The following is a 24475-nucleotide window of genomic DNA, read 5'->3' on the forward strand; positions in this document are numbered from 1 at the left end:
ACCCCCCCTTGAATAACTGTCTCACCTACTTCAAGGGAGGTCTTGTGAATGCCAAGTCCCTAGCCCGTCATTGCCAAGACGTGCATGACTTAATACTAAGCCACGACCTGGATGCCCTGTTCATTACCGAAAGCTGGCTCAATGACTCTTCTAATCCCGATCTGGCCACCGCCCTCCCACCTGACTTTACAATCTTCAGGCGGGATAGACCTTCTGGTCGCGGCGGCGGGGTTGCTCTAATTATTAAGAAAACTTTTTCCTGTCACACATTTGATCTGTACCACCTTAAGGATACCGAAGGCTTGGGTTTTTCAATTAGAATCAATGCCTCTTCCTCCTTCTCGGGGGGACTCTTATATCGTCCTCCCGGAAATCCCACTTCTTTCCTTAATTCTTTAGACGAGGCCCTGGGAGCGCTCCTGCTACAGTACCCTAATTTCACCCTCTTAGGTGATATAAACCTACATATGGAATCGCTCACTGACCCCCATACCACTTCCTTCCTACACTCCTTAAACGTCTTCGGACTCTCCCAGCATATCACTACTGCCACTCACAGGGCAGGACACACCCTTGATGGCATTTGTTCCAACCTCACAACCCTCTCCACGTCCTCCCCACTACCTCAAATCTGGACGGACCACCATTTTATCCCGTTTAATATCACGATACCCCTTCCTACCCTACCTTGCACTAGCTTTACCCCGGCCCCATTCACAGTTAACTGGAAGAAGGTGACTGAACGCATAAAGCTGGAATCCAATCCACTACCCTTACCCCCTATAATTTCTGGAAATGTTGAAATTGACTCCTGCAACTTCCATATCTGGATGAACCAAATTGTCTCGGCCAATACCGAGCTCACAAATCACCAGGGAAAAGGTCCAAAGAAGAAAAAACCCAACGCCCCCTGGTTCACCCAGACCTTAGCCGATAGTCACCTGCGATGTCGGAAATTAGAAAGACACTGGAGACAAACATATGATACAGTCTCCAGAGCAGGTTACGTACAACAGAGGAAATTATACCTTGCTGATATAAAAACAGCAAAAAAGGAATATTTCTCCAAGCTTATAGCTGAAGCCCATCAAAACCAAAAAACTATCTTCACCATTGTCAAGTCCTTCACCCATCCTAAAGCTCTCACCACTGAAATACCTCCCTCAGAGAACTTATGCAACCAAATTGCAGACTTCTTTGTCGACAAAATTGTCAACATTCAAAAAGACTTCCCCCCCCTCCCCCCCGACAAATCCCCCAGAGGTAACAGTTAACTATCCTCCTCTTTCCCGTTTTAAACCTGTTTCCATGCAACAAACTAGCAAGGCAATTCGGGCCTGTAAATCAGGAGCGCCCACCGACTCCTGTCCCCCTATCATTTTACATCACCTGATAGAGGCAGTTAATCCACTCATTAATGCCATCATTAATGAATCCTTTGATTCCGGACTTGTCCCTGATGACTGGAAGAAGGCCACTGTAAAACCCTTGCTGAAAAAGCAGAACAAATCGCCAACAGACTTGACTAACATGCGCCCCATCTCTTTACTTCCTGTCCTTGGCAAAATCACGGAGCGTTTAGTTCATGAGGAGCTTAAAACATTTGTAGAGGCCCACAACATCTTGCACCCTCAACAATCGGGTTTTCGCTCTGGTCATTCCACTGAAACAGCTTTGATCGAACTCACTGATTCCATCAGATTCCTGCAGGATGAGGGTAAGCAGGCTGTCCTCATCCTACTAGACCTCACAGCGGCGTTCGACACCATCTCGCATGCCATCTTAATAAACAGAATGCGAGAGATTGGCGTGTCAGACACAGCCTTAGCCTGGATTTCATCTTTCCTAGTTAATAGGTCCCAGACAGTGTCCCTTGGCCCCTTTCTATCCGACAAAAAACCCATTTCATCTGGAGTACCCCAGGGGTCTATTTTAAGTCCTCTATTTTTTAACATTTACATGGCACCCCTCTTAGCTGTGATAGAGTCACATGGGATCCTTGTCACATCCTATGCTGACGACACTCAATTAGTCGTCACCATCGACAAACAGTGCACTGACGCAAACCTTCAGTTCAAAAATTGTCTCTCTGATGTTTTCAAATGGCTAAATACCAACCACCTAAAATGCAACAGCGCCAAAACGGAAATTATCCCACTGGGCAAAAACCCGTCTTTTTGCCCGAAAGACTGGTGGCCCTTAGGATCGGAAGCCCCTCCCAGCTCAGTTTCATCAGCCCGGAACTTAGGCATACAATTCGATTCATCTCTCTCCTTCGATGACCACGTCAGGATCACGGCCGGTCGTTGCTTTGGACAAATAAAATCTCTAAAGAAATTCTTTGATTTTCTTCCAATTGCAGCCAGAAAGTCAGTCGTGGTAGCCCTCATTCTTTCCCGACTCGACTACTGCAATGGTCTTATGGCCGGAGTGAAAAAATCCACCCTCAGAAAGCTGCAGAGCATACAACACGCAGCAGCGAGGCTGGTTCTTCACCTCCCTAGGAGGTCATCTGCGTCTGCAGCACTACATTTGCTGCATTGGCTGCCGCTGCATAAAAGAATCCTCTTTAAATTGCTTCTCACTGTTTTTAAAACCATTCAAAATACAGGTCCCCACTACTTTGTAAATCGCTTCGCGCGCTACAACCCCCCGCGCTGCTTGAGATCCTCTGGGACAAATCTTGTCATTATCCCCAAGTACAAATACAAGACTAAAGGTGGGAAATCTTTTACTGTTCTGGCAGCCAGGGCCTGGAACAACCTGCCTGTCAATCTTAGACTTGTCAAAAACGAGAACAGCTTCAGGAGACTTCTCAAGACATGGGTCTATCAACAATCTGACCCCTCTGTTTTAGCTTCCATTTAATTTTCTTTCATTTAATCTCTTTCTGTTCATCATACTCCACCTCTCCATTTTATCCCCTGCAGCTTGCCCAGCGCCATGATGCTCCCTCGGGAGCGAACGTCTGCGCTTTACAAATACACATAAATATCAAATATCAAATTATTTTGCCCATTTATGTTGGAGGGGTAAAAGTAGCTTAAGCCCATCGTACGAATCAGGCTGTTTGTCGAGGAACTCCTCCAGCTGGTGAGGAAGTTTGCCACTCGTCTATCTCTGAAATTAACTACAATACAGTCTCCCTCTGTTGATTTGAATCTAGAGCCCACCCAATCTACTCTCTTCACATGACAGATCTGCCCACTTATGTGGGAGGGAAGTGGTCTGTGTATGGTTAACCATTGCATTACTTTGTTTTTTAGTTCCGTATAAGTCTCCCCCCTATTGTCGGCCAGCTTGGGAACCCCAATCATGACAATGGTGTATGCATTAGATTCAGGTGGGAGATTTAAATAGATAGATCTTTTTGCTGTCATGGGTTTATGCTGATTTGCCCCTGCTGTTTTAATAGGAATATTCGGTGTTAATGAGGTTGGGTTTCGCAGCAGCTCTGCATTTGTTATAACTACTTCTGGGGGGTAACCCTCAGCAGCCCATTCACTATCGTCGGACTCTTCAGCTACCTGCATAGTTTGTGTATTACTTGTAGGTGTGGCTACTGACTGCGGTAAGTTGAGGGCTACTTGTGTGGTGGTTACTAAGTTTGGGGTCGCTGGGGATCCCTGTCGCTGATGCGAAGGCTGTTTGATGGCACTAGTTGTTGTGTCTCTAATGGCTTTCGCGATATTAGTGTTATTAGCGTTAAGGGTATTACTTGCTGGAACAAAAATGGAAGTAGAATTAGGCATTTTTAGTATTTTAAGCATGCTGGAGGAAACTTCGTTTTGTGCTCTCTCGAATTTTCCTAGGGCCTTTTCTATATTAATAACTCGTTTACTGATGGGCTGTAAGAGAGATTTGACCATTGATTCTATTTCACTCAGAAGAGGTATTTTCAAAGTAGATGAGTGATCTGTTTGACTTATCTGGTCTTTAGCCGGATTACTCTCTGTGATCTTCTCGCTTGAGATTGTATCTAGGTCCTGGGTAGATGACGAGGGGATCCCGGTTGTAGTTTTCGTGGTGAGTTTAGCCTGTCTAAGTTTTGACCAAATATCTTTGATTGAATATTTCGGTTTAGTTATTGGTCGATAGGTTTTCCTCAACGGTAATTTAGTCTTTCGTTTTTTCCTGTGGTGCTGGATTACACTTGATGGATCAGGAGTTATACCAGATGTAAGTTGAGTGGCAGGTATTAAATCCTCCACTAATTGAATCTCTGGGTGAAGAAACGATGTGTGCAGGCAGCTTATGTTGTTATCATGGCTGATCGTCACCAGGGGACTACTCTCCGTGGACTTCCCAGTGTGGCATGTGAACAGGGCTCTCGGGGTATTGTCTTTAATATGTGAGCCTGGCAAGTCTGTGAATGACTGCATTAGCATGGACTCCTGGGAATTAATTGTGGCATCCATGATGTGTATATTACTGCTGGTGTGTAAAGACAAGTCTGGAAAACACAAATCCGGGGTCAGTGAAAGTCGTCTCTCTGTATCCTGTATGGCATCCGCCACTATGCCAATAGTTTTTTGCAACATAAGGTCTATGGCGGTAATAGTCGGTAGTGGTGTGCTAACAGGTTTTAATCTTGTTATAGATCTCGTCGCCACCGGGGTTTTCCTTACTTGGTTCATCCTTATAATATAGATGTATTACTATGTGCAACGTACCTAGCACACGGGTACCCTTGTGACCAGGATGTCAGGTAAATAGATGTTGAGGGGATGGCCCGTTCCGGCCTCCTTGGTCCCCTGAGGGCCACAGAGGGCCCGCCCTTTGCCCGGGCTTCGCCCGGCGTCTTGCGAGACGGGGGTGATGCAGGATTTATGCGCCTCCTGGCGCGCAAAGGTCGCGGTGTGTGCCGCGAAGACTGCTGGGAGTTGTGGTCTTCAGCCACACCGACACTCCGCTCGGCAGCCAGACCCCAAGGTGACAGAGGGAGTCAGGCGGCGGGAGGCGGGCGGGCAACACCCCAGGCAGAATCCGCTCTCAGGAAGGCGAACAGCAGCAGCAGTTTGGGCGGTAAGGGTCACTGTAGTTTGCCAAGATTCACCCCCTCGACCGGGGTGATGCAGGATTTATGCGCCTCCTGGCGCGCAAACGTCGCGGTGTGTGCCGCGAAGACTGCTGGGAGTTGTGGTCTTCAGCCACACCGACACTCCGCTCGGCAGCCAGACCCCAAGGTGACAGAGGGAGTCAGGCGGCGGGAGGAGGGCGGGCAACACCCCAGGCAGAATCCGCTCTCAGGAAGGCGAACAGCAGCAGCAGTTTGGGCGGTAAGGGTCACTGTAGTTTGCCAAGATTCATTCAGTTGTGATTCTAGTGCTGCGTTCACTTATGGGGTGCTCGAGTCAGCCCTTGTTGCCTGTGAAGTCGTCTCTTGAGGTGGGCCCTCTTTGGTCCGGCACTCACCATCGTTGAGGCTCAGACTAGGTGCCTCTGCCTACGCTTCAGCTTCCCGTCATTCACCACCCCCTCACCTTTGGCGTACTTGGTGTGTCCTGCATGTGCAATATGGGCTTGAATCCGCCCACCTCCAGGTCACCCAGAGGGCTCTGGATCTTGCCCCGTTGTGGCCGTTTTATTCTGCACGGTTTATAACTGATACCCAGATGTAGTCCCTCAGGCTGTGTGCACTCGGAGGGGGGTCTCCCCGCCTTTCTATTGGTTAGGCTCTAATGCTGGCAATTCCTGGGCCCAATTGGTAAAGCTGAGCCTCCACACCTGCCCTATCAGTCCCATGTATTGGCCAGCCGGCCCCAGGGCCCAGTTATTTGCTCGTCGCTCATATGGGGGAAGGGGGGCAGAGTGGCCTGCTGTTCCCTCCGATCCTCTGTTGCCACACTCTTGCCTTTGGGCCCGAGCTCGCCTCCTGGAGTCGCAGGCAGGGCCCTCTTTCTCACACGACCTCCTCTAGGGTCCTCCACTCTCACCAGGGTGCAATTCAGACACGCACCTCCTCTCACCGAGCAGGTTTTCGTGGCAACTGCCAGCCCCTGCTCCTTTCTCTGTACTTTCATGGTCTGCACGCCTCGTGGGCCTTCACAGCGCTCCCCAGGGGTCCCAGGCCCATGCTCGCCATTCCTACTCACCGGCAGGGACAGCAGGGGAGGGGGGACTTTCTCCGTCATCCATAACGCCGCCAATCCAGCGATCGTCTCAGCAGTCACCGCGTTATGGACGGCTGATTTTGGCTCGCTTCCCGGCTGCGAATTCACCTCCTACAGTCGGCGGTACGGGGTCCTTCCGCCTCTGGGATACACCATGCCTGTCATATGGCTGCGGGGGTGCACTGTAGGGGTCCTAGGTCCATTTAGGGCATCACAATGGTTCTCGATGGCCGCCGGCAGGCTAACTGGAGCTCGTAAGCTGTGCTGCTCACTCCTTCAGCGTTAGGCCACACACCCCAGGATGCCAGGAGACTGATGCAGAATAAGCCCTGTCAGGACTGGCAGAGCGACCATGACACGATAATCGATGACAGCACCAGGCGATATTGCTGTGAACTGACTAAGAGCATCTCGCTTAACGGTAAATATAGACTGATCCATTTTAAATAACTTAACAGGGTTTATTACACCCCGGAGAGGCTGAAGCGATATGGCCTACGACAGTCAGCCGCTTGCCCTCGCTGTGGGGAGGAGACGGTGGGGTTTCTGCATGTTGCCTGGCTGTGCCCCCGGATTGTTGGCTTCTGAGACAAGGTCTTTCGCATGATAAACAAGATCACAAGCCTTACACTGACACCTGACCCTCTGCTTAGGCTTCTGGGGTACAGTAAGAGCATATGTAAACAGTCTAGATGACTGGTGGATATGGGACTACTCCTCGCTAAACGTAGGGTCTCCATGCACTGGATTACCGGCCCAGTCCCGACTTACTGAATGGGAGAAAGATATGCTCTATTGAAACACACAATCGGATACTTATAGTGAACTCCTCCACCCACAGAGTCGTGGGGACTATATTAACAATACCTGGTGGGAAAAGAAACTGGTGAGCCTGAGGAAGCTGATATATGGTTAGCCCTTCTGAATTTGGGCATGTACTAGTTGCTGTGCAGGAGAGTTGTTTATGGTAACCCAATATGAATGTATACGCTTGAGATCTGCATTGTATTACCAGCTAATTGCTCATACCACTGATGACATAATTCGCTCTGTTTGGCATATATGACTGTATCATAGGAGAATACTGCTGACCTGCTAAGCTAACAGACAATGTAATTATGTACATTATTGGGCAACTGTATGTACTTGCAAAAACCTTAAATAAAGCACACAAAAAATAATAATTAACTTCCAATTAGCGTAATAATAATAATAATAATAATAATCCACATTTGTAAAGCGCACAATCACCCGTAAGGGTCTCTAGGCGCAGGGGGCCGTCGGGAAGATTAAGCAAGCTATTGCCCAGAGTCACATGGTGCTGAGCTAATCTGCCGCCGGTGCCAGGGATCAAACCGTGATCCCCAGATTCCGGAATCAGTCACCCTAACTGCGGCGCCACACCTCTTCCTAAATCCTTGCTGCCCTTAATTGTACTCAAAAGCCTAAGCAGAGTGGGAAGAGTTTATGGTCGAGCACTTTAGAAAGTACTATTATCTTCCTCCTGCTCTAGTCCGCCCTTGGGCCATCTCAGTTGTTGTTTAGCCCTTTGGGTTAAGGACCCTTCGGCAGCTTAAAAAGTCTGGGTCATACAGAACTTTTCTACCAGCGCACATGGGATATGAGTTTTTCATTATACACTAACTGCCTGTTAGGGCTGGCTAGTGAAGAAGACTTATTGTGTGAAAGCTACTACTGTTTTGGTTTCGCTTTGAGTCTGTGGCTGTCGAGGTTAATTCCTTGTATTTAGCGTACGGAGGCGCATGTAAATTGGTCCATTCACAGTGTGGGATCTGAATAGATCTTTGCTTTAAGTTAGTAGTATAATTACAGTTTGTGTAAGAAGGGGTAGACGGGAAAAGTTATAAGTTGAATATTTTCTCCTCTATTATGTTTGAACCTAAAAAAGGTCTTGGAGTCAATCAGGCTATTACCTATGCTACCCTTAGTTCCTAGTAGCGGCTAGAATGGTATACCTGGGGCGCTTCCGCCCTAAATAACGCGTTGCTTTCTCTTTACTGTGAAAAGAACGTACAAGAGCATTTATTTATTATTATAGTTATTTTAATTATGGGGATATGGAGAGTGAATGGCAAGTCACCTGATACAGGGAAAGCAAAAAAAACAGCTGAGACACGCAGCGGAAAACTGCACGCTGGATGAAATAAATGTACTTTTGGAAGAAGTAGAAGGGCTCTTAGCCACTAAGCCACTAAGGTGACTACGGCTAAAGGGAAGCAACAGGGGAAGGGTGATATTAAATCTTTTTTTATTAAAACTGATGGCATGGATAACTTGGTGTGTAAAACTGTAAATAAATGACACAGATACAAGTACTATACCCAAAACACCAGTGGGGCATTACTATTTGATAGCAACTCAACTATATGGCCCGCCTGATGTCACATCTGCATTAACAAATGAGTGTAGCAATCGGTTTGAAGCCCCAAGGACTCCAGAAGAGCCAACGTCATATAGAACACCCATATTAGTCTAAAATAAAACTTTAGTTACAGCAAGGGATCCACGAAATATGCAGATAGTTGCTATACAAGAACAGATATCTAGGCTACTGGAATACACGGACAACCTGACAAAAGTCATTAATGAAAAAGTAGACAATGTGACAGGCCTGGTACTGAAGCTCAGCTCTAAAACGTCGCGATCCGTGGATGAAGATGTTTCTACTTGCCTTAGACATGCTGCCAACTTGGGATGTACTCCATCTGACGGTCCAACAACATGCTCGTCAAAGAGAACTCATGCAACAAAGGTTATTGGGTCCACCAGAATGGTTGTGGAGTTTTCCATGTCCCTTTCGAAAGCTGGCTTAAATCGCAACATGCCACAGGGCAGTGAAACGAGTTATAGAGAATTTCAAAAGGGCAAATCATGGAATTACCTTCCCTACACAAGTACACAAGGCATACTCCACTAACATCAAACCCAAACATATAGCAAGACCTACAGGAGGGTACACAGAGCGATTTGACATAAAAATGATAGATGTTCCAGAAAACTTGTCAGTCAAAAGAGAAACTCAGGACACGCTAACAAATAAAGTCATTCACTGGCTCAGAAAAGTGAGGGGCTGCAGATCTGTCTTAAGAGAAGATATAAAAAAGCCACTAGGTTTAGTAACAGTCAGCAACCAATGGACTTCATTGGTCTAACATTAGCAAGTTATGAACTAGTGGATGAATTGATAGGTTTGGAGCATAGGTACAGACAACCCCATAGTTTCACGTATAACACTCAAGATTAATGCCCCTGACCTTATACTATCCCTTGTAGTACTTATAAGCCAAACTTAGTTGCCTGCCACCAGCTGTCTACTTCTTCTGCTGCCTGTGGAGGGGATCTGGGGGGAAGGGGGTCGCCAATCTAGACTGACAATTCGGAAGTCAGCTGGAAGCCATTAGATTACCTCAGCTGAACTACGAAACATTAGGATCCCCTAAGCCAGGATCTCTCCATAACCAAAATGGGAATATTTATGAACGTTCCCAATTTAGTAACTCCAGACACCAGAGTGGAAATAATAATGGCAACACAAAATGCAGGGGGCAACTTAAGTCAGACTGATACTATAAATGACTATCTTGGAATGTGGGGGGCAGAGGGGGGGGGGCGGGGGTAAAGAGCGAAGTTGGTGGACCCGGAGTGGTGTGCTTTCATAGATCAATTTCAGATAAGCCTGTTGCAGGAAACCTGGGCTCTAGAGCCTGTATTCAGATCGGAGTACATTACCATTTGCATCTAATGCAGTTCCTTCACCGCCAGGAAGACCCTCCGGTGGTTTGTTGATATGGCTTAAGATGGAATTGTTTCCATAAGTAAGAAAGACTTCCATCAGAGTGTAGAGATTTACTGGGTGTTGCCATTCCTTCAGGTCCTGCAATGGGGGTCAGGCATATCACAATTATAAACGTTTATATTCACTCTGTCCAGAAAAATCTTTATTCAGGGACGGTGACTCAACTATGTCATATGATCAAGCCCATACATCATACACATTTTAAAATTATTGCAGGTGATGGTCACACAAAATTGCCTGAGGGTCTCCTCCCGCTTGATCAGATGGAACACCTCCATGGAATGAAGGTAGCTGCAGCTAGTGATGCAGAATACCGGGTTAGACAATCTAGGAGAGTGGGCCAATTTGTTGATTTGATTGCATCATATGAACTGGACATCTTAAACGGCTGTACTGTGTCTAACTGTCCATCCCGTCTAATCTTCAAGCGGGGTTTGTATACCAGTAACATAGACTACATTTCACTAGACAGACTCTCATTGTTTTCTCCGATTGACATGGTGGTGATACCTTGAAACAACAGCGACCATGAAGCACTAAGGGCCCATGTTTATGCTAGATCCCTCACAAACTTACCAGCACGGGGCAACACTATTTCCACAAGCAAAACTGAAATGTGTAATTAAAGAAGGAATGTGAAATGGGCTGTACAAGGGGGTGATGCTAGAGTGCGGTCACAAATTTATAATCTGTGGAAAAAAATGGACCCCTTTAAAAAATGTGATCCAAGTGCAATTAACTTTGTAGACCTTCACTGTAAATTTATGGAGCAACTAAAACTGCTGTTCACGAAGGATACGTGAAGGGGAGATTGGCGTACAAACCCCCCCAAGATTGTATACAGGTGCCTGCAGACATGCCAAAAGGCAATAATTGGAGCAGCAAAATCAGGGGACATTACGGAGATCTTGAACGCCGGAAAAGACTATAAAGTACACCTTTCGAGGGAGAAAAGGGGATGGGATGAAGAGCAATGATAGGAACTTACTGAATTCCTGTACAATAGGAATACCAAGGCATTATGGGCACTTATAGCATCTGGGACCTGCACAAAACCACATTACTCAGGTACCGAAATCCTTAAACTGACTTCCTTTTGGAGGCTAGAATTCATCTTAAGCATGCCCTTCACTTTAACACCCCTCTGTACCTAGCCCAAAAACTGGAGATTTCTTGTGGGAGCCAATCTTCTGGGAGTTCCAGCACTCTGCTGCTGAAACCTCAAACATTCCAGTAAAAGAAAACTTATAATCGGGCGTTCTCGGGTATCGCCCTGAGAATCTTGAACTCCCTGCCTAAGCACATCAGACTGACTCGCTCTAAAACATCTTTAAAAAACAAAAGTGATAGCTCTATGGATGAATGCTCTTGTTTGACGGTACCTACCTCCATTAACCCTGCTTCATGTAAAAAAAAAATCTTTTTAAAATCCCACAGGGGCTTTTGTCTATGTCTGTGACGTTGGTTTGTGCTCAACCCCTATATTTGTCTGTTGCACTTATATGCTACTCTATTTCCTCTTGCCTTGGCATATTTTATTTTATTGCTCCTCAATTTTCTCCAGTATCTTACTTATCGTTTTTGTTTTTTACCTACAACTCGGTTTGTACCTCGATCTTTTGTAAAGCCCTCTGATACCCGCTTGGGTCACGTCCACGCTATATAAAACTTTATATAAATAAATAAATAAAATAAATATAATGGTTCAACCTGCTTAATGGGAAGCCCATTTCACTGAGCTACATAAAAGATCTGGTCAAATAATGATGCTCAAAATCCTGAGGGTGGTTTTGTAGATCAGACAGTGCAAAAGGCCAGGACAGCAGCAAAAGCGACCATAGCACTTTCGATGGCAAAAACTGCACAGGCATTGCACTTATTGAAAAGGGAGAAGGCCCCGGGTCCCAATAGCATTCCAGAAGCTTTATATCTCTCTCACCCCGAGATATGGGTACCTTAATTTAATGCCCTGAGCAACGCTAGCCTGAGAGGTGAGGATATCCCTCACTTCTAGCACGAAGCAATTATTGTTCCTATTTGCGAGAAGGGGAGGAGAGACATTGTATTAAACTATAGACCCATCAGCTTAATTGACCTAAGCCAAAAAATATTTGCTAGATAGAATTTAAACATATTTCAAACCTGGATAACAAAACATCATAGTCTAGCACATTGCCAAGCAGGGCTTAGGGCACAGGTTCGTACCTTGGACCAGGTACTTTGCTTCGGTACGCTATGCTAGAAGGATGTCATCCTGAAGCAGGATCATCTTTATGTTGCCTTTATAGACCTGATGGCAGCATTTGACCGGATTCCAAAGGAGAACCTAGGAGCCATGCTGGAGTCATAGGGCATCCTGGAGCACCTCATTGGAATTTTTAAAATCCTACACATGGAATCATATGCCCAGGTCAGGTGGAATGCGGGTGGGGACCTCATATCTAAGCTACATATTAACACTGGTGTCAGGCAAGTATGCATGCTGGCCCCCGTGCTCTTTAGTTTATATACAAACAGAACAGTAGAATAGCTAGCAAAATGTAATCATCAAACCAAAATCTGTGGGCAAGAACAACCCTATTTTAATGTTTGCTAATGACATGCTTTTAATATCTCGAACATGGTATGGATTGCAGTTGCTGCTTGACCACTTTTCATCCTTTTGCCATGCAAGGACCTTGAGATAAACTCGTCAAAGTCGAAATTTATGATACTGAACCCCCATCTCCCCTTAAGAGGTAAAATGAGGATTGAGGGGGCACCCCTCGAGCAAGTAAAGTCCTTTGACTATATGGGCGTGAGCTTGTCTGACAATATGTCCTGGGGACCACAGTTAAGGAAAGGTAAAAGATTTTGCTCCAAAGGGAGACAGCCATAGGGAAGAAATATAAGGTTACCTCCAGAGGAGCAGTAACCACAGCTCTGGCGGTATACAGGGCCACAGCCTTGTTAGGGGCAGTTTATGGTGCAGGGCTTTGTGGATGGACAGATGTGCTTACACTCAGTGTAGCTGAAAATCGATTTATTTATTAGGGCTCTTTTAACCTTCCAGTAAGCACTCATCCTACCCCACTCCGATTTGACTTGGAACTAAAAAGAATTGATCATGGGATCCCCTTAAAGCTTTTAACATATTGGTTACGAATTTGGAATACTCTGGAACCGGAGATCTACAGAAAAGTTCTGGAGAGATTCTCAGTTTGGACAAGAGAGTTCGTACCCCCTGGTTAAGGAAAATAAAAGCACTGTGCAAGCTTGTTAAGATGGAGAAGGTATTGCTCACTCCTGTTAAAACGGCAAAGGGTGTTATTGTAAAACTGAAACACGCTTACTGGGAATGTATGTTGAAACAGAGATGGAAAGATCAAAAAGTGGGGAAAATAACAGACGTTTTTGAACCATATAATTGCACCGTGCTTTGACCAGTTTTTGGATAAACTACGCTCAACTTAAAACCATGTACATAAAGTATAGAATTGGAATCCTGCCATTAACTTCCTTTACTTTCACATTGGACAAAAACAGGTCCTTGAGCCATAACTGTCCTTTTTGTTTGCTGCTGGAGGAATCTGTGGACCATTTCTTGCTCTTTTGTCCTAGCTATGTCTTGCCCCGCAATAAATGGATCATCCCAGTGTGTGAGCTGATGGGCACTGCCCACTACTGGGAAGCATCCAGCATTTTTAGATGTGACACAAAAGAGCTAATTGTGTTTAACATGTCTGGATTTTTACTATGGGCATGGAGAATCAGATCTAATAAGTTAACTGTGACGTCTAAGTTGAAGGTCCATATTTTGTATTATCGTTATTAATTATAAGACACATGTGAACATGTTGAGAACAGAAAATCTTTTCAAATGGCTGGCATCTGAGGTAACGAGGGTTACTGCATTCAAGAACAGTGTTGGCTCTAATGTATATGTGTTTTTCATAATGTTTATGATGGGTTTTAATAATTTTGGGCTTATTTATTGTATTACTGTTACTCTAATTTTTTAATGCTGGTTTTGTTCTTATGAACTTTTATGGTTGTCCAAGTCGAAACAAAGTATTGAATTGAATTGACTTGGTGGAGGGAAGCCTGGCAGCCAGAATAACATCACAGACTTCAGGAGGAAGGTCGAAAGCTGTTGCTGCTTAATCTCCACGCATGGAAGTGAGGATGAGCAGGTTTGGGTGCAGAACCCTGCCCTGTTGCTGCGACTGAAGCTCCGCCCGATGAGGCAACCTGTCTGGAGGACAGATGGTCATGCTTAACACTTCGGGATACTAGACTCTCCATGCCCAATTCAGAGGCACAAGAATGGCTTGGGCCCAGTCGTTCCAGAACTTCATGAGAACTCTGGGCAGGAGTGGTAATGACTGAAAGACTTACAGGAGGCCGGAGCTCCACTCGAGGCAAAAAGTGTATCCGAGCAAGAGTCCCCTTGGAAGCTCCAGCAATTAGAACTGCTGACATTGCCATTCTCGGCAGTGGCGAATAGATCTAACTAAGGTTCTCCCCACTGCTGAAAGACCTCTCAGTCGGCGCAGGACACAGCATCCAACAAAGCCATCCATGTACGTGTTGGGAGTCGGTAATGACGATGGGTACAGCAACGCCTACAGGGCCGTAGCTACGAGGGGACACAGGGGCCAGGCTATATTTCTGTCTGGCCCCCCTAAAAAAAATTGAGTCTTGTGATTAAAGAGGCACTGCAATGTTCCTTTCACTTTCTGCAGGAAGGCCTGTCCGTAATCAGGCCTGCTAGGGCATGTCATATGTTGGTTAAGGGCTCTAGTGTTGGAGAGCTGACAGGACACACATTTACCAACCTCTTTCAGCTTGGAAATAGAAAATGAAAGTGACGCTGAAGTTGGGGGCCATTCGTGTGCCCGTGCGGTCTTTGCTTGTCCTCAAGTCATCAGACAAGCTGTTGCTGCCTCTGACCGACCTGGAGCATGGAACCTGCACAGTCACTGCAACATTGCTGCTGTGCAGGACAACTGCTTCCATTACTGCTTGGCCCCGCAGTTTCACCCCGCAGGGTGGTCATGCTGGTGTGCTACTTCTAATCAGTAGGGCCCCACATGATCTGAGAGCGGTAGTCACCTGCCTTCAAACTTCTTTCCACCCATGACAGGGTGCCAGCATCAACAGGTGTGGAGAATGAGACTGGTAGTGTCACTTGAATTTCCTTCTTTAGCTTTGATAATTTGTTTATAGAGATTTGTGTTATATGGAATTAATTTAGCATATGATGATATTATTTGTTTAACACAGTGTACTATTTAGCTCCTAAGAGAACCAATTAAGAGGTACGGTCCATTGGTCTTAAATGTAAAATGTGAAATGCAAAAGCAATCCAGTGGCTACGTTATAGGCTGAATTGCACAATTCATAACCAGGAAAACTGGGGTTCAAATTCCAGTTTCCTACCTTGGCCAAATTAGTGACCGGCACAGGCTAAGTCATTATGCAGGACGGTGCTACTTCTAATTCACTGTGGCCCAGATTTACTAATGCTTTCCTCCAGGTTTGTGTGACTTAAACCTGGCTCAAAGTTTTAGTGTGCTGGATGTGACAGGAGAGTGGAATGAAGTGAAGACGAGTGAGGGAGCAATGAAGGACCTATTGAAAGGCATGATCTTTGCCAACGTGGAAGTCAGAAGTAATTGGCAAACAACATTTTGTGTGTGCTTGTCCTAGAGGAAGGACAAAGGAAAGGTAAACAGGCTACAGAGGAGGAAAGAGGAGAAAAGGAGATTGGAGATATACATCGGGGCTCAACCTATGTTTAGGAAAAGTATATTGCTGGAAAGATGCCATGGCAAGCCAAGTACCCATATCTATTTACCAAAACACTGAAGCTAGAATGCAGCCAAAAAAACATTCAGGCACACATACATTGTTCCACAAAACAGAGATAAAATCAATCAGTACGCAAGTAGGTATTTAAAGCGTAACAAGGTAATGAACAGATGGAAAAAAGCTGGACAGCTGTCTGAATACGGGTTTTGGTCCACTTAATCCCTAGACGCTTTGCAGACAAAATCGTATTTTGAGTTAAAGGAAAGATTTATGTAAATACCTGCACAACCACCGACCTCTCTTTAGAGCAATCCCTTCTAATTTCCGACAGGCTGACAAAATATGCCAATAGCTATGCCCATTCATGATTCCCTCTTTGAAATGTTATACATTTGTATGTATGCGTGGGTACTTATACAGTGCAAACAGCTAGAAAACAACAGAGCACTGAACAGAAGGGCAAGAACCAAGATACAATGTTGAAAAGGTTGACAGTAAGGGAGCGAGAAAAGGTAGGTTACTAGGAGTGAGGGGATATAGATCTATGAACAGATGAGCCTTCACTTCATTCCTGAATTTCAAGGGAGGGAAGTGAATAAAAGTACTCAGAACTGATAGGCCGGTAGGATGCTAAATGGTAGTCTGTTGCAGGTGAGTGCGTAGATTGATAATGTTTGCCTTCTGTTCTTTCCTGGTCTCTTTTGCCTACTTTTTCAAGTTTGGAAATGTCTTTCCCCTTGGTGTGGTATTGTCCCTCAAGATGGCTAGCTTCTCTAATAGGTACACTAAGGGGTTTGTTTGTGCTGGACTTGTAGATGATACACTGGGTCTTGAAGCTTTATAGGGCAATAGTCACTCACTGGATAACAGACCCGCTGCAGTCCTCCCCAAGTACGTACAGTAGTTGCTGTGGTAGTATGAATACCCAAGTGTAGAGAGTGATGGGAGCCCTTTACACATTGATTCAGGAGGGTGAGCTGATACAACACTATCCCATTTAACATTTCACCTCTTCACTATGGTCTTACTTATGTAGCACTGCAATTCAGTGACTTCATTTTTATAATAACATATGACATGCAATGTTTGACAGATCTTCCATATCCACAAATCACTGAGGGCTCGATTCTCAAAGTTTCAAAAATGTACAGCTGGATCAAACCTATGTTTAAGAGGTTCATATTTCTGGGATTCATAAAGGTGTCTTAGAATACTGCATATCCATCTATATATTTGTGCATAGTGTACAACATTGAAAGAGAGAAAAGGTGATTTGCATTATTTAGAGTTTGAGTTTTACCACTACAGGGACAACATTTCCCCCCATTGAGAAATGTTTTTCCTTACACCCACTAACATTTTAATTAAGACCCTGGAAACAGATTCATACTGCACTTGACATGATTAATTCTCCATGCATATATAGGTTCTGAATGGCTTGCACAAATGTTTGTGGGAGTACAAAATCGTTCCAGGGTATTGCCACACTAGAATTCCTGATGGACACCTGTTAGTTGATATATCACTAGTTTAATAATGCATTTTAGCTCAGAGAGCAATTAAGGGGAGGTCACAATACATAATTTTTTAGGTAAGTGGAAATGTTCCTTATCTGCATTAGGATATAAGACCTGTAGTATATGTTCAGTTGTCTTCCAAAGGCTAGTGCCAGGATATTGTCGGCCGGGTGATAGCTATAAGTGATTGGGATAGATCTCACTACAATTGCATGTCAGAATTGATAAAAATATTCTAAGACGTAAATATGGTGGCCTAAATATTTCGTACAAAATAATGCACTATTGCCTGTTGATTTTCTATCATTAGGTCTAGAGTTAGCCCTCTCCATCCATTGCTCTGTTTCATTCACTAATTTCTTCTGCCTACTATAGAATAGAGCATGGGGCAAGAGGACAGCCCAGTTCTGCATTGGCTGACTTCATCGTGAGTGACAGCATTATGCTCCTTCACAATCAGCACTAATACACAAAGTAAGTCTCTATACTGCAAGGACTGCCAGAACAATATGTGCTTTTAGACCCCAAAAAATGCATTTGGTTTTAGCCAGTTTTTTATACATATGGGCCGATTTTAAAAAAAGGTGAACGTGAAAATCCTGCATGCTATCGACCAATATCCTTATTAGACTCTTTGATGAAGGTTGCGGGCAGGATAGTTTTAGATAGATTGCAGATATGGGCAGAAGAGAAAAAAAGTGACGTCTAGTACAGTTTTAGACAGGGCCTAGGAACAAATGAGCAGGTTTTAAATTTTAGCATCTTAATTGGAAAGAACATTCGGGCAAAGGTAGGGAAATTCTACATGGCATTTGTAGACCTCACTGCCGCATTTGACTGTGTTATACATAGCAAACTGTGGGATATTCTGGCTGCTTTGAAGATCGATCTGGTCTTGATTCGGTTTTTAAGACAATTGTATTCAGGGGCTACTGACAAGGTGCGATATGGAACTAACTGGGAGTGTACTGCGTCGTTTAAAGCGGAGAGGGGAGTCAGACAAGGCTGCATCTTGGCGCCGTTTCTGTTCACTTTATATACCAACTCACTGGAATAGGAACTGGTTGCCAGGGCAAGAGACCCGCCATATGTCAACAAATGACCGATTGTCTCCCTTCTCTACGCAGACGATGCAGTGCTTATGGCCCATACGCTTAGCTTTCCAGAAAGTCCTTGTTTCCTACAGTAGTTATATGGAAGACCTACGACTAAAACTGAATGCCAAAAAAACCTTCATAATGACTTGTAGCCGGGGAAGACAAAAATGTAGTAGTCTCCCACAAGGAGAGAGCAGGGTAGTTTCCGCTGATTCCTTAACATGCCTGGGTGTCTTGTTTGAACAATTAGGTACTTGGAGACCAGCGGTTACGGGCAGGGACTTACTCTTTATGAGGACCACCGCGGCTCTTGTAGATTTTTCCAAGAAAATGGGTAAAAGACCCCCGGATATTCTTCTTAAGATATACCAAGCGAAATGCGTGAGCATTGTGATTTTTGGTGCAGGGGTCTGGGGTTTCTACAATGCTTCTCCTATACAACTTGTGGAAAATGCATTTTGGAGATTTGTTTTAGCAGTGCCTCCCAGTAACCCAGTTTTTAATTGTCACAGTGAATAGGGAATACCTTACATTTCAGACATTATTAAAGCCCAACTGGTGCTACTTTGGCACAGAATTTAGACTTCTAGTTTTACAGGTCTAAATAGAAAAATTATTAGAGATTCAATGAGTCTGAATCATGCAAGTAAGATCCCCTGGTTGAAATATGTTAAGGATTTTATGACTGATCTAGGTTACCTAGACCATTATACTTTTCCAGATTCTATTAACTCCATCTCCAGAAAGGAGTTTAAAGTAATTTGTATGACCCATCTTGAGTCACTTAGGGCTGCTTCGGAATTGAATAAGAGTATGGTTGTTCAACATCAACTGACTTTAATAACCTATAATATTCAACCGTATGTCCTATGCTGCCCGGGGGGATATGAACGGTATCTCTCAACACGTTTCAGGTTTGGTACTTTCCATTGTTTAATAAGCCATCCAGAGATGAATGACTGGTCTAGGGAACTTTGCCATTGCCCATGCGATAATTTGGCAACACAATCTACCATCCACGTGTTTTTATTTTGTACATTTTATGATAAAGAAAGACTAAGAGGGATTATCCCTCTATTAAAGGGGGGAGGGGGGTGGAGGCAATGTCGACCTGCCTTCTTAAATCTGCAGCTTTTGGACAGTATTTATTGTACTAGTGTAATGGCTGGCTTTTTATAGAGAATACTGAAAGTTAGGAAAAGATTACATTTGTAAAAGTTCCCAGTACATAGACTTGATTGTATTAATTCCTGTAGGCTTTCTCAGTTTTAAAAAAGTATATCCTTAAATTTTAATATGTTTGGATTAATTGTTTTTGAGCTGTGTAATAAGTGCATATCTATATTTAACATCTGTATAAATATGAATTGGTTTATCTGTTTGTTTTTGTGATTTTAAGTGACTAAAATCGAATAAAGCATTGAATTGAATATATATTGGCAAGTGCCTGCAAGCTTCTTCAGCAATAACATTTTACAAACACTATGACAAAACAAAACCGGTATTGACAAAGCCAAAAGGCTGGAACCAACGCCAGGCCTATTGGCTTTCCCAACGCCAGTAATGTAATGTTTTCATAAACAATTTTTAGAACAATATATTTTTGACAGATTATACTTGGGCCATAATATTCTAATACGATACCCTCACTACCTTGTGAATAAGGACCATGCCATTCCCTTCATCTCATAACTGAGGGCCATGCCCCCACAAACAAATATTCCTGGCTACGGGCCTGAACGCCTAGAGGAGACAGCACTGGAGAAGGTGCTGAGGAAGGTGCTGAGGAAGGTCTCGGTCTCGCCGGTGGCTCCGATCTAGATCCAGTGAGTGTTCCTTGGGGACCTATTGCCGCCAAGATCGAAGTCGCCAGCATGGTCCCAGTAGGGAAGCCTTCCATATCCGTGGGGCCCATAGGCGTTCCATATGGATCGGGCTGCCCAAAGATGAGACGCATGGCCTCATAATATTCCTTCAGCTGAGAGTGGGTCACTCGGGAGAATCAGAAAGTGTGGAGGGGAACCAGGTTCAAGCCTACCGACTCACAGGCCTGCAGTTCAGATGCTCCTTCATCTCATTGGCTGACTTCAATGGATATGGGGAAGCTGAAGTGTGTTTGGACTTCTTGTGCTTGTGGGACTTCCCCGATGACTGAGTGCATCGAACAACTTTGGGTGGGGCACCAAGAAATGGTTATGGGACCTCCCATGTGAACGGGACCTTTAACGTCGTGAAGTCGACCCACGTCAACTGCGAGGAGGTTGAAAGACTCTCCCTCAGCCACTTTGGGTGCATTGTGCTGCAGTCCTCACACGCCTTGGAGTCGTGTCCCGGCTCCAGGCACCACGAACACTGCAAGTGAGGGTCGGGCATCGACATTTGCATACGACAGGCCCCACATGGTTTGAAACCAGGTAGCTTCTTGGGTGACATCCTCACACAGTAGATGAAATCTGAAAAGCAGTCAACAAATATTCGAAAAAGACCAGTCAAAAAGTGACTGAGGGATATCTCAATTCGGATCAGTGCTATCTGGCGAAGAAAGAAAAGAACAGACTTCAATGCACTTGGGTGGCGCTAATATAGGTACACTGTATAGCACTTCCGGCGAGGATGGCGCAAATGTGGAGCCTAAAGATGTTACCTATTAACCAGCAAGGCTAATGCTCGAAAATCTTACGGATCCAGTCAGATGCCTGGGGATATTCAAAGGTAAGGAATCAGTGGCTAGAAGTCTCTATCAGACACCAAGAAATTGGGCACCAAATTAATAGATATGGCACATCTGCTAGTGAAAAGGGCGCTAGCTATGGCTTGGAAATCCCATTAGAACAGTGGGGGTGGCAGGTCCCAATACGGCCTTAACCTCAACGTATAGTCTTGCACAGAGATGAAGCTAAAGCCCCATGAAAAAATATTACAGACCATCAATGGGATGAGGTGCTATTACCTTTCCACTTGGAACTGGATGCTTCACAACCACAAATTGACCCCAGCTGAACCACTAGAATAGCATGACTTTGTAATCAAGTTGGGAGAACACTCTATGTGAATAAAACAACCCCATTAGATGATGGTGATAAGGCACCTCCTGGAACGCAGATAATATATGGGACCAGACAAGACGTTTCTAATGATAAGGCACTATACCATCACCAAAAGGTATTTAACCATCTGTTTGCTCCCCCACTGTCATCCATGGCAAAACGCTATTTGGGCTTAAACTATGCTGGTGCAAGAAGATCACCACCAAAGAAATTAACAACAACCATACACAAAGACACAACCAAGACCCTTTAGATCTTTGTTTTAAGGTTATAATTTAGTTTTCAAAAGTTGAATAACTCCTTCAAAAAGTGGGTCACAGATAACTTAGACAGTAGCAGCATCAGCAAAAATGCCACACTTTAACACATAGTATACTTTTGTGAAGGAATGTCACCCACTGAATAATCAGGAAATGGTTTTCACACTCTCATATTTCAGAGAATCTTGAGAGGTTAATTACAATGGTCTAGCACTTTAAAATTTGGAGCTTGCTTTTATTTTGTAATGGAGTATTCACATTTTAGCTCATGCACACAAGGAATTTTCTTAGAAAAGTACTATTTGAAGTTGTTTTAATTTCTTTTGGAAACATAGTCTACTATGCACAATATTAATGATAAAATAAGGGTGAAAGAACAGAACTTACTTTCAGATTTGCAATTGTTGTTTTATTTCCATCCATTTCTATAATGAATTTAGCCTCCAGATCCTTCTCCCTGAAAAGCCAGAGAATGAAATACAGAAACATTAAGTACTGTCTGAGACTTTTAGCAAATACATTAATTAAATATTATGCACAATCTACCCAGCTTCCGATTGCTCAAATGTATGCAGTTACATCTAGGGCTTTAAAGGACTGTACATGAATAAACACAGTTCCAGACTCCAAGGAAACAAATCCCTGAATATTATATATGACAATCAGTGTGTCTATTGTCTTAGTGCACACAACCAAGGTGAAGTCCACTCGCCTATTAGTTCTAACAAAATATGAGACAATTTCAGAACCATTTTGTTTACATCTGGCATTACTTTGGCTTGGAAAGAGTAGTAAAGCACATGCATGTTCAATGTCAACAGGCAATCATCTGACGGACTGACTCTTGCATCTAGAAAGGTTATACTGTATCATCTAGAAAGGTAATACTGTATTATCTGTGCAGTAAGAGTCGACATGGGGTTTTAGAAGTACCAGAAGAATGAACCTGCAGGTATCTATGCACTTGTTTTTTTTTAACAAGACAAAATGATTTGTTCATTTGTACAACCAGCAAGCATCCTTGTGTAAATTGCTTTCATTAAGTTCACCAATCTTGTGTACACAAAATCAAGGAAAAAGACATTGCTGAAGTCCTTAAGCTGGCACAGTAAATGAATGGAAGCAATTCGCGAATAACATTCAAAGAATGCCAAGGCCCACCCAAGAGGTCTCAGTCTCACAAATTGAACAATATGATGTCTTACATAATTTAACTATCGAGAAGCTTTATGCATCAATCCATGTCTCATTTCATCACTTAGGCTATGTTGATCAAAGATCTGGGTTGCAGTACTGATTTAGGTAAACTATCTATTCCTTCAAATTTATTTTTGAAAATGATGAAAAAGTAAAGCAATGTTCATCTCAGAACCCACGGAGATCAGCTGTGGAGTCCCCCTAGGGTTCCTCTCAGAGCCACACCCTCTTCAACGTCTACATGGCCCACCTCGCAGCCATCGTCAGAAGCCACAGAATCAACATAGTCTCCTATGCCGATGACAACCGGCTTATCCTCTTCCTCACCAATGAACCCTCGACCCCCAGAACCAACTTCCACAATGGAATGAAGGCCGTCACTACATGGATGAAAGACAACTGCCTCAAGCTGAACTCGGAAAAGACCGAAGTTCTCATCCTGGGACCCACCACGTCACTCTGGGCCGACTCCTGGTAGCAAGCCGCGCTAGGTGCTCCCCCCAACCAGACAACCCACGCACGCAACCATGGCATCATACTGGACTCTTCACTCATAAGACAAGCCAAATCAACACAGTTTCCTCAGCCTGCTTCCACACGCTCCGCCAGCTCCAAAAGACATTCAGATGGATCCCCATAGAATCCAGGAGGGTGGTCACCCACACACTCCTCACCAGCAGACTTGACTATGGCAACGCACTCTATGCTGGGGCCACCCAGAAACAACTCCAGAAACTACAGAAAATTCAAAATGCCCCCACCAGACTGATCCTCGCCATCCCCCGTCGCAGTCAGATCACGCAACACCTCTGACAACTCCACTGGCTCCCAGTCAACAAGAGTTACCTTCAAGCTCCTCACTCACGCCTGCAAGGCCCTACACGACGAAGAGCCAGCGTACTTGAACCACCGCCTCACCTTTCATGTACCAAACAGACCACTCCGATCCACCCAGTTCACTCTCGCCTTCATCCCCAGGATCCAAAAGACCAGAACCGAAGGAAGATCGTTCTTCTACCTCACCGCCAAGACTTGGAACACCCTGCCCCTACACCTCAATCCACATCCCTGAACCTATTCAGGAAGGACCTCAAGAACAGGCTCTTCGAATGATCCTCCACCGAGTCCGACTGGCAGCCCCCACCCCTGTGCCTTGAGATCCTTATGGGTGAGCAGTAGCGTTTTACAAGCCCCTTGGTTGATTAATTGATCTTTAACTAAAAAAGGGAACATCTATAGTAAAATGTTACTGTCCTGAATCAACAGAGGCGGCATACAAATTATGGGCCTTGCTCACATGCATATGATTTGGAGAAAATATCAGAATTCCAGGAGCAATCAGCCTCCCTTTACCCCGAGGTATTTTAGTATTTAGTCCAAAGGGGTCAGTCTCAGCATCTTTGAATTACTTAAATGATGGTGGAATGAACAATGATTTCCTCTAAAAACTTCAACTGTGTTCCAAAGACGTTACATTCCATTAGGACTTCAGTTTGAGCTCTCCTTCAGTTGCAGCACATGGATGAGATAACTTGTCTGCTTGGTGAATCTGTGATTGATAACACTTTTAGGTTCAGGTGTTGCCCCATCTGGACAAAAGAAAAGACTGGAAGAATAATTTTATGTATGGTGGC

General features: G+C 44.5%; 1 protein-coding gene across 2 annotated transcripts in view; it reads right to left on the reverse strand.

Annotated features, from left to right (window-relative positions):
• KIF16B (kinesin family member 16B) overlaps window positions 1-24475 on the reverse strand; it is a 1655522-nt gene that overhangs the window by 1516073 nt on the left and 114974 nt on the right. For both annotated transcript variants that reach the window (XM_078649578.1, XM_078649577.1), the window contains exon 2: window positions 22032-22101. In XM_078649578.1, the coding sequence (XP_078505704.1) occupies window positions 22032-22101 (70 nt within the window). The remainder of the gene's footprint in view (window positions 1-22031; window positions 22102-24475) is intronic.

Source organism: Lissotriton helveticus, chromosome 6, assembly GCF_964261635.1.
Source record: "Lissotriton helveticus chromosome 6, aLisHel1.1, whole genome shotgun sequence".
Classification (NCBI taxonomy): Eukaryota; Metazoa; Chordata; class Amphibia; order Caudata; family Salamandridae; genus Lissotriton; species Lissotriton helveticus.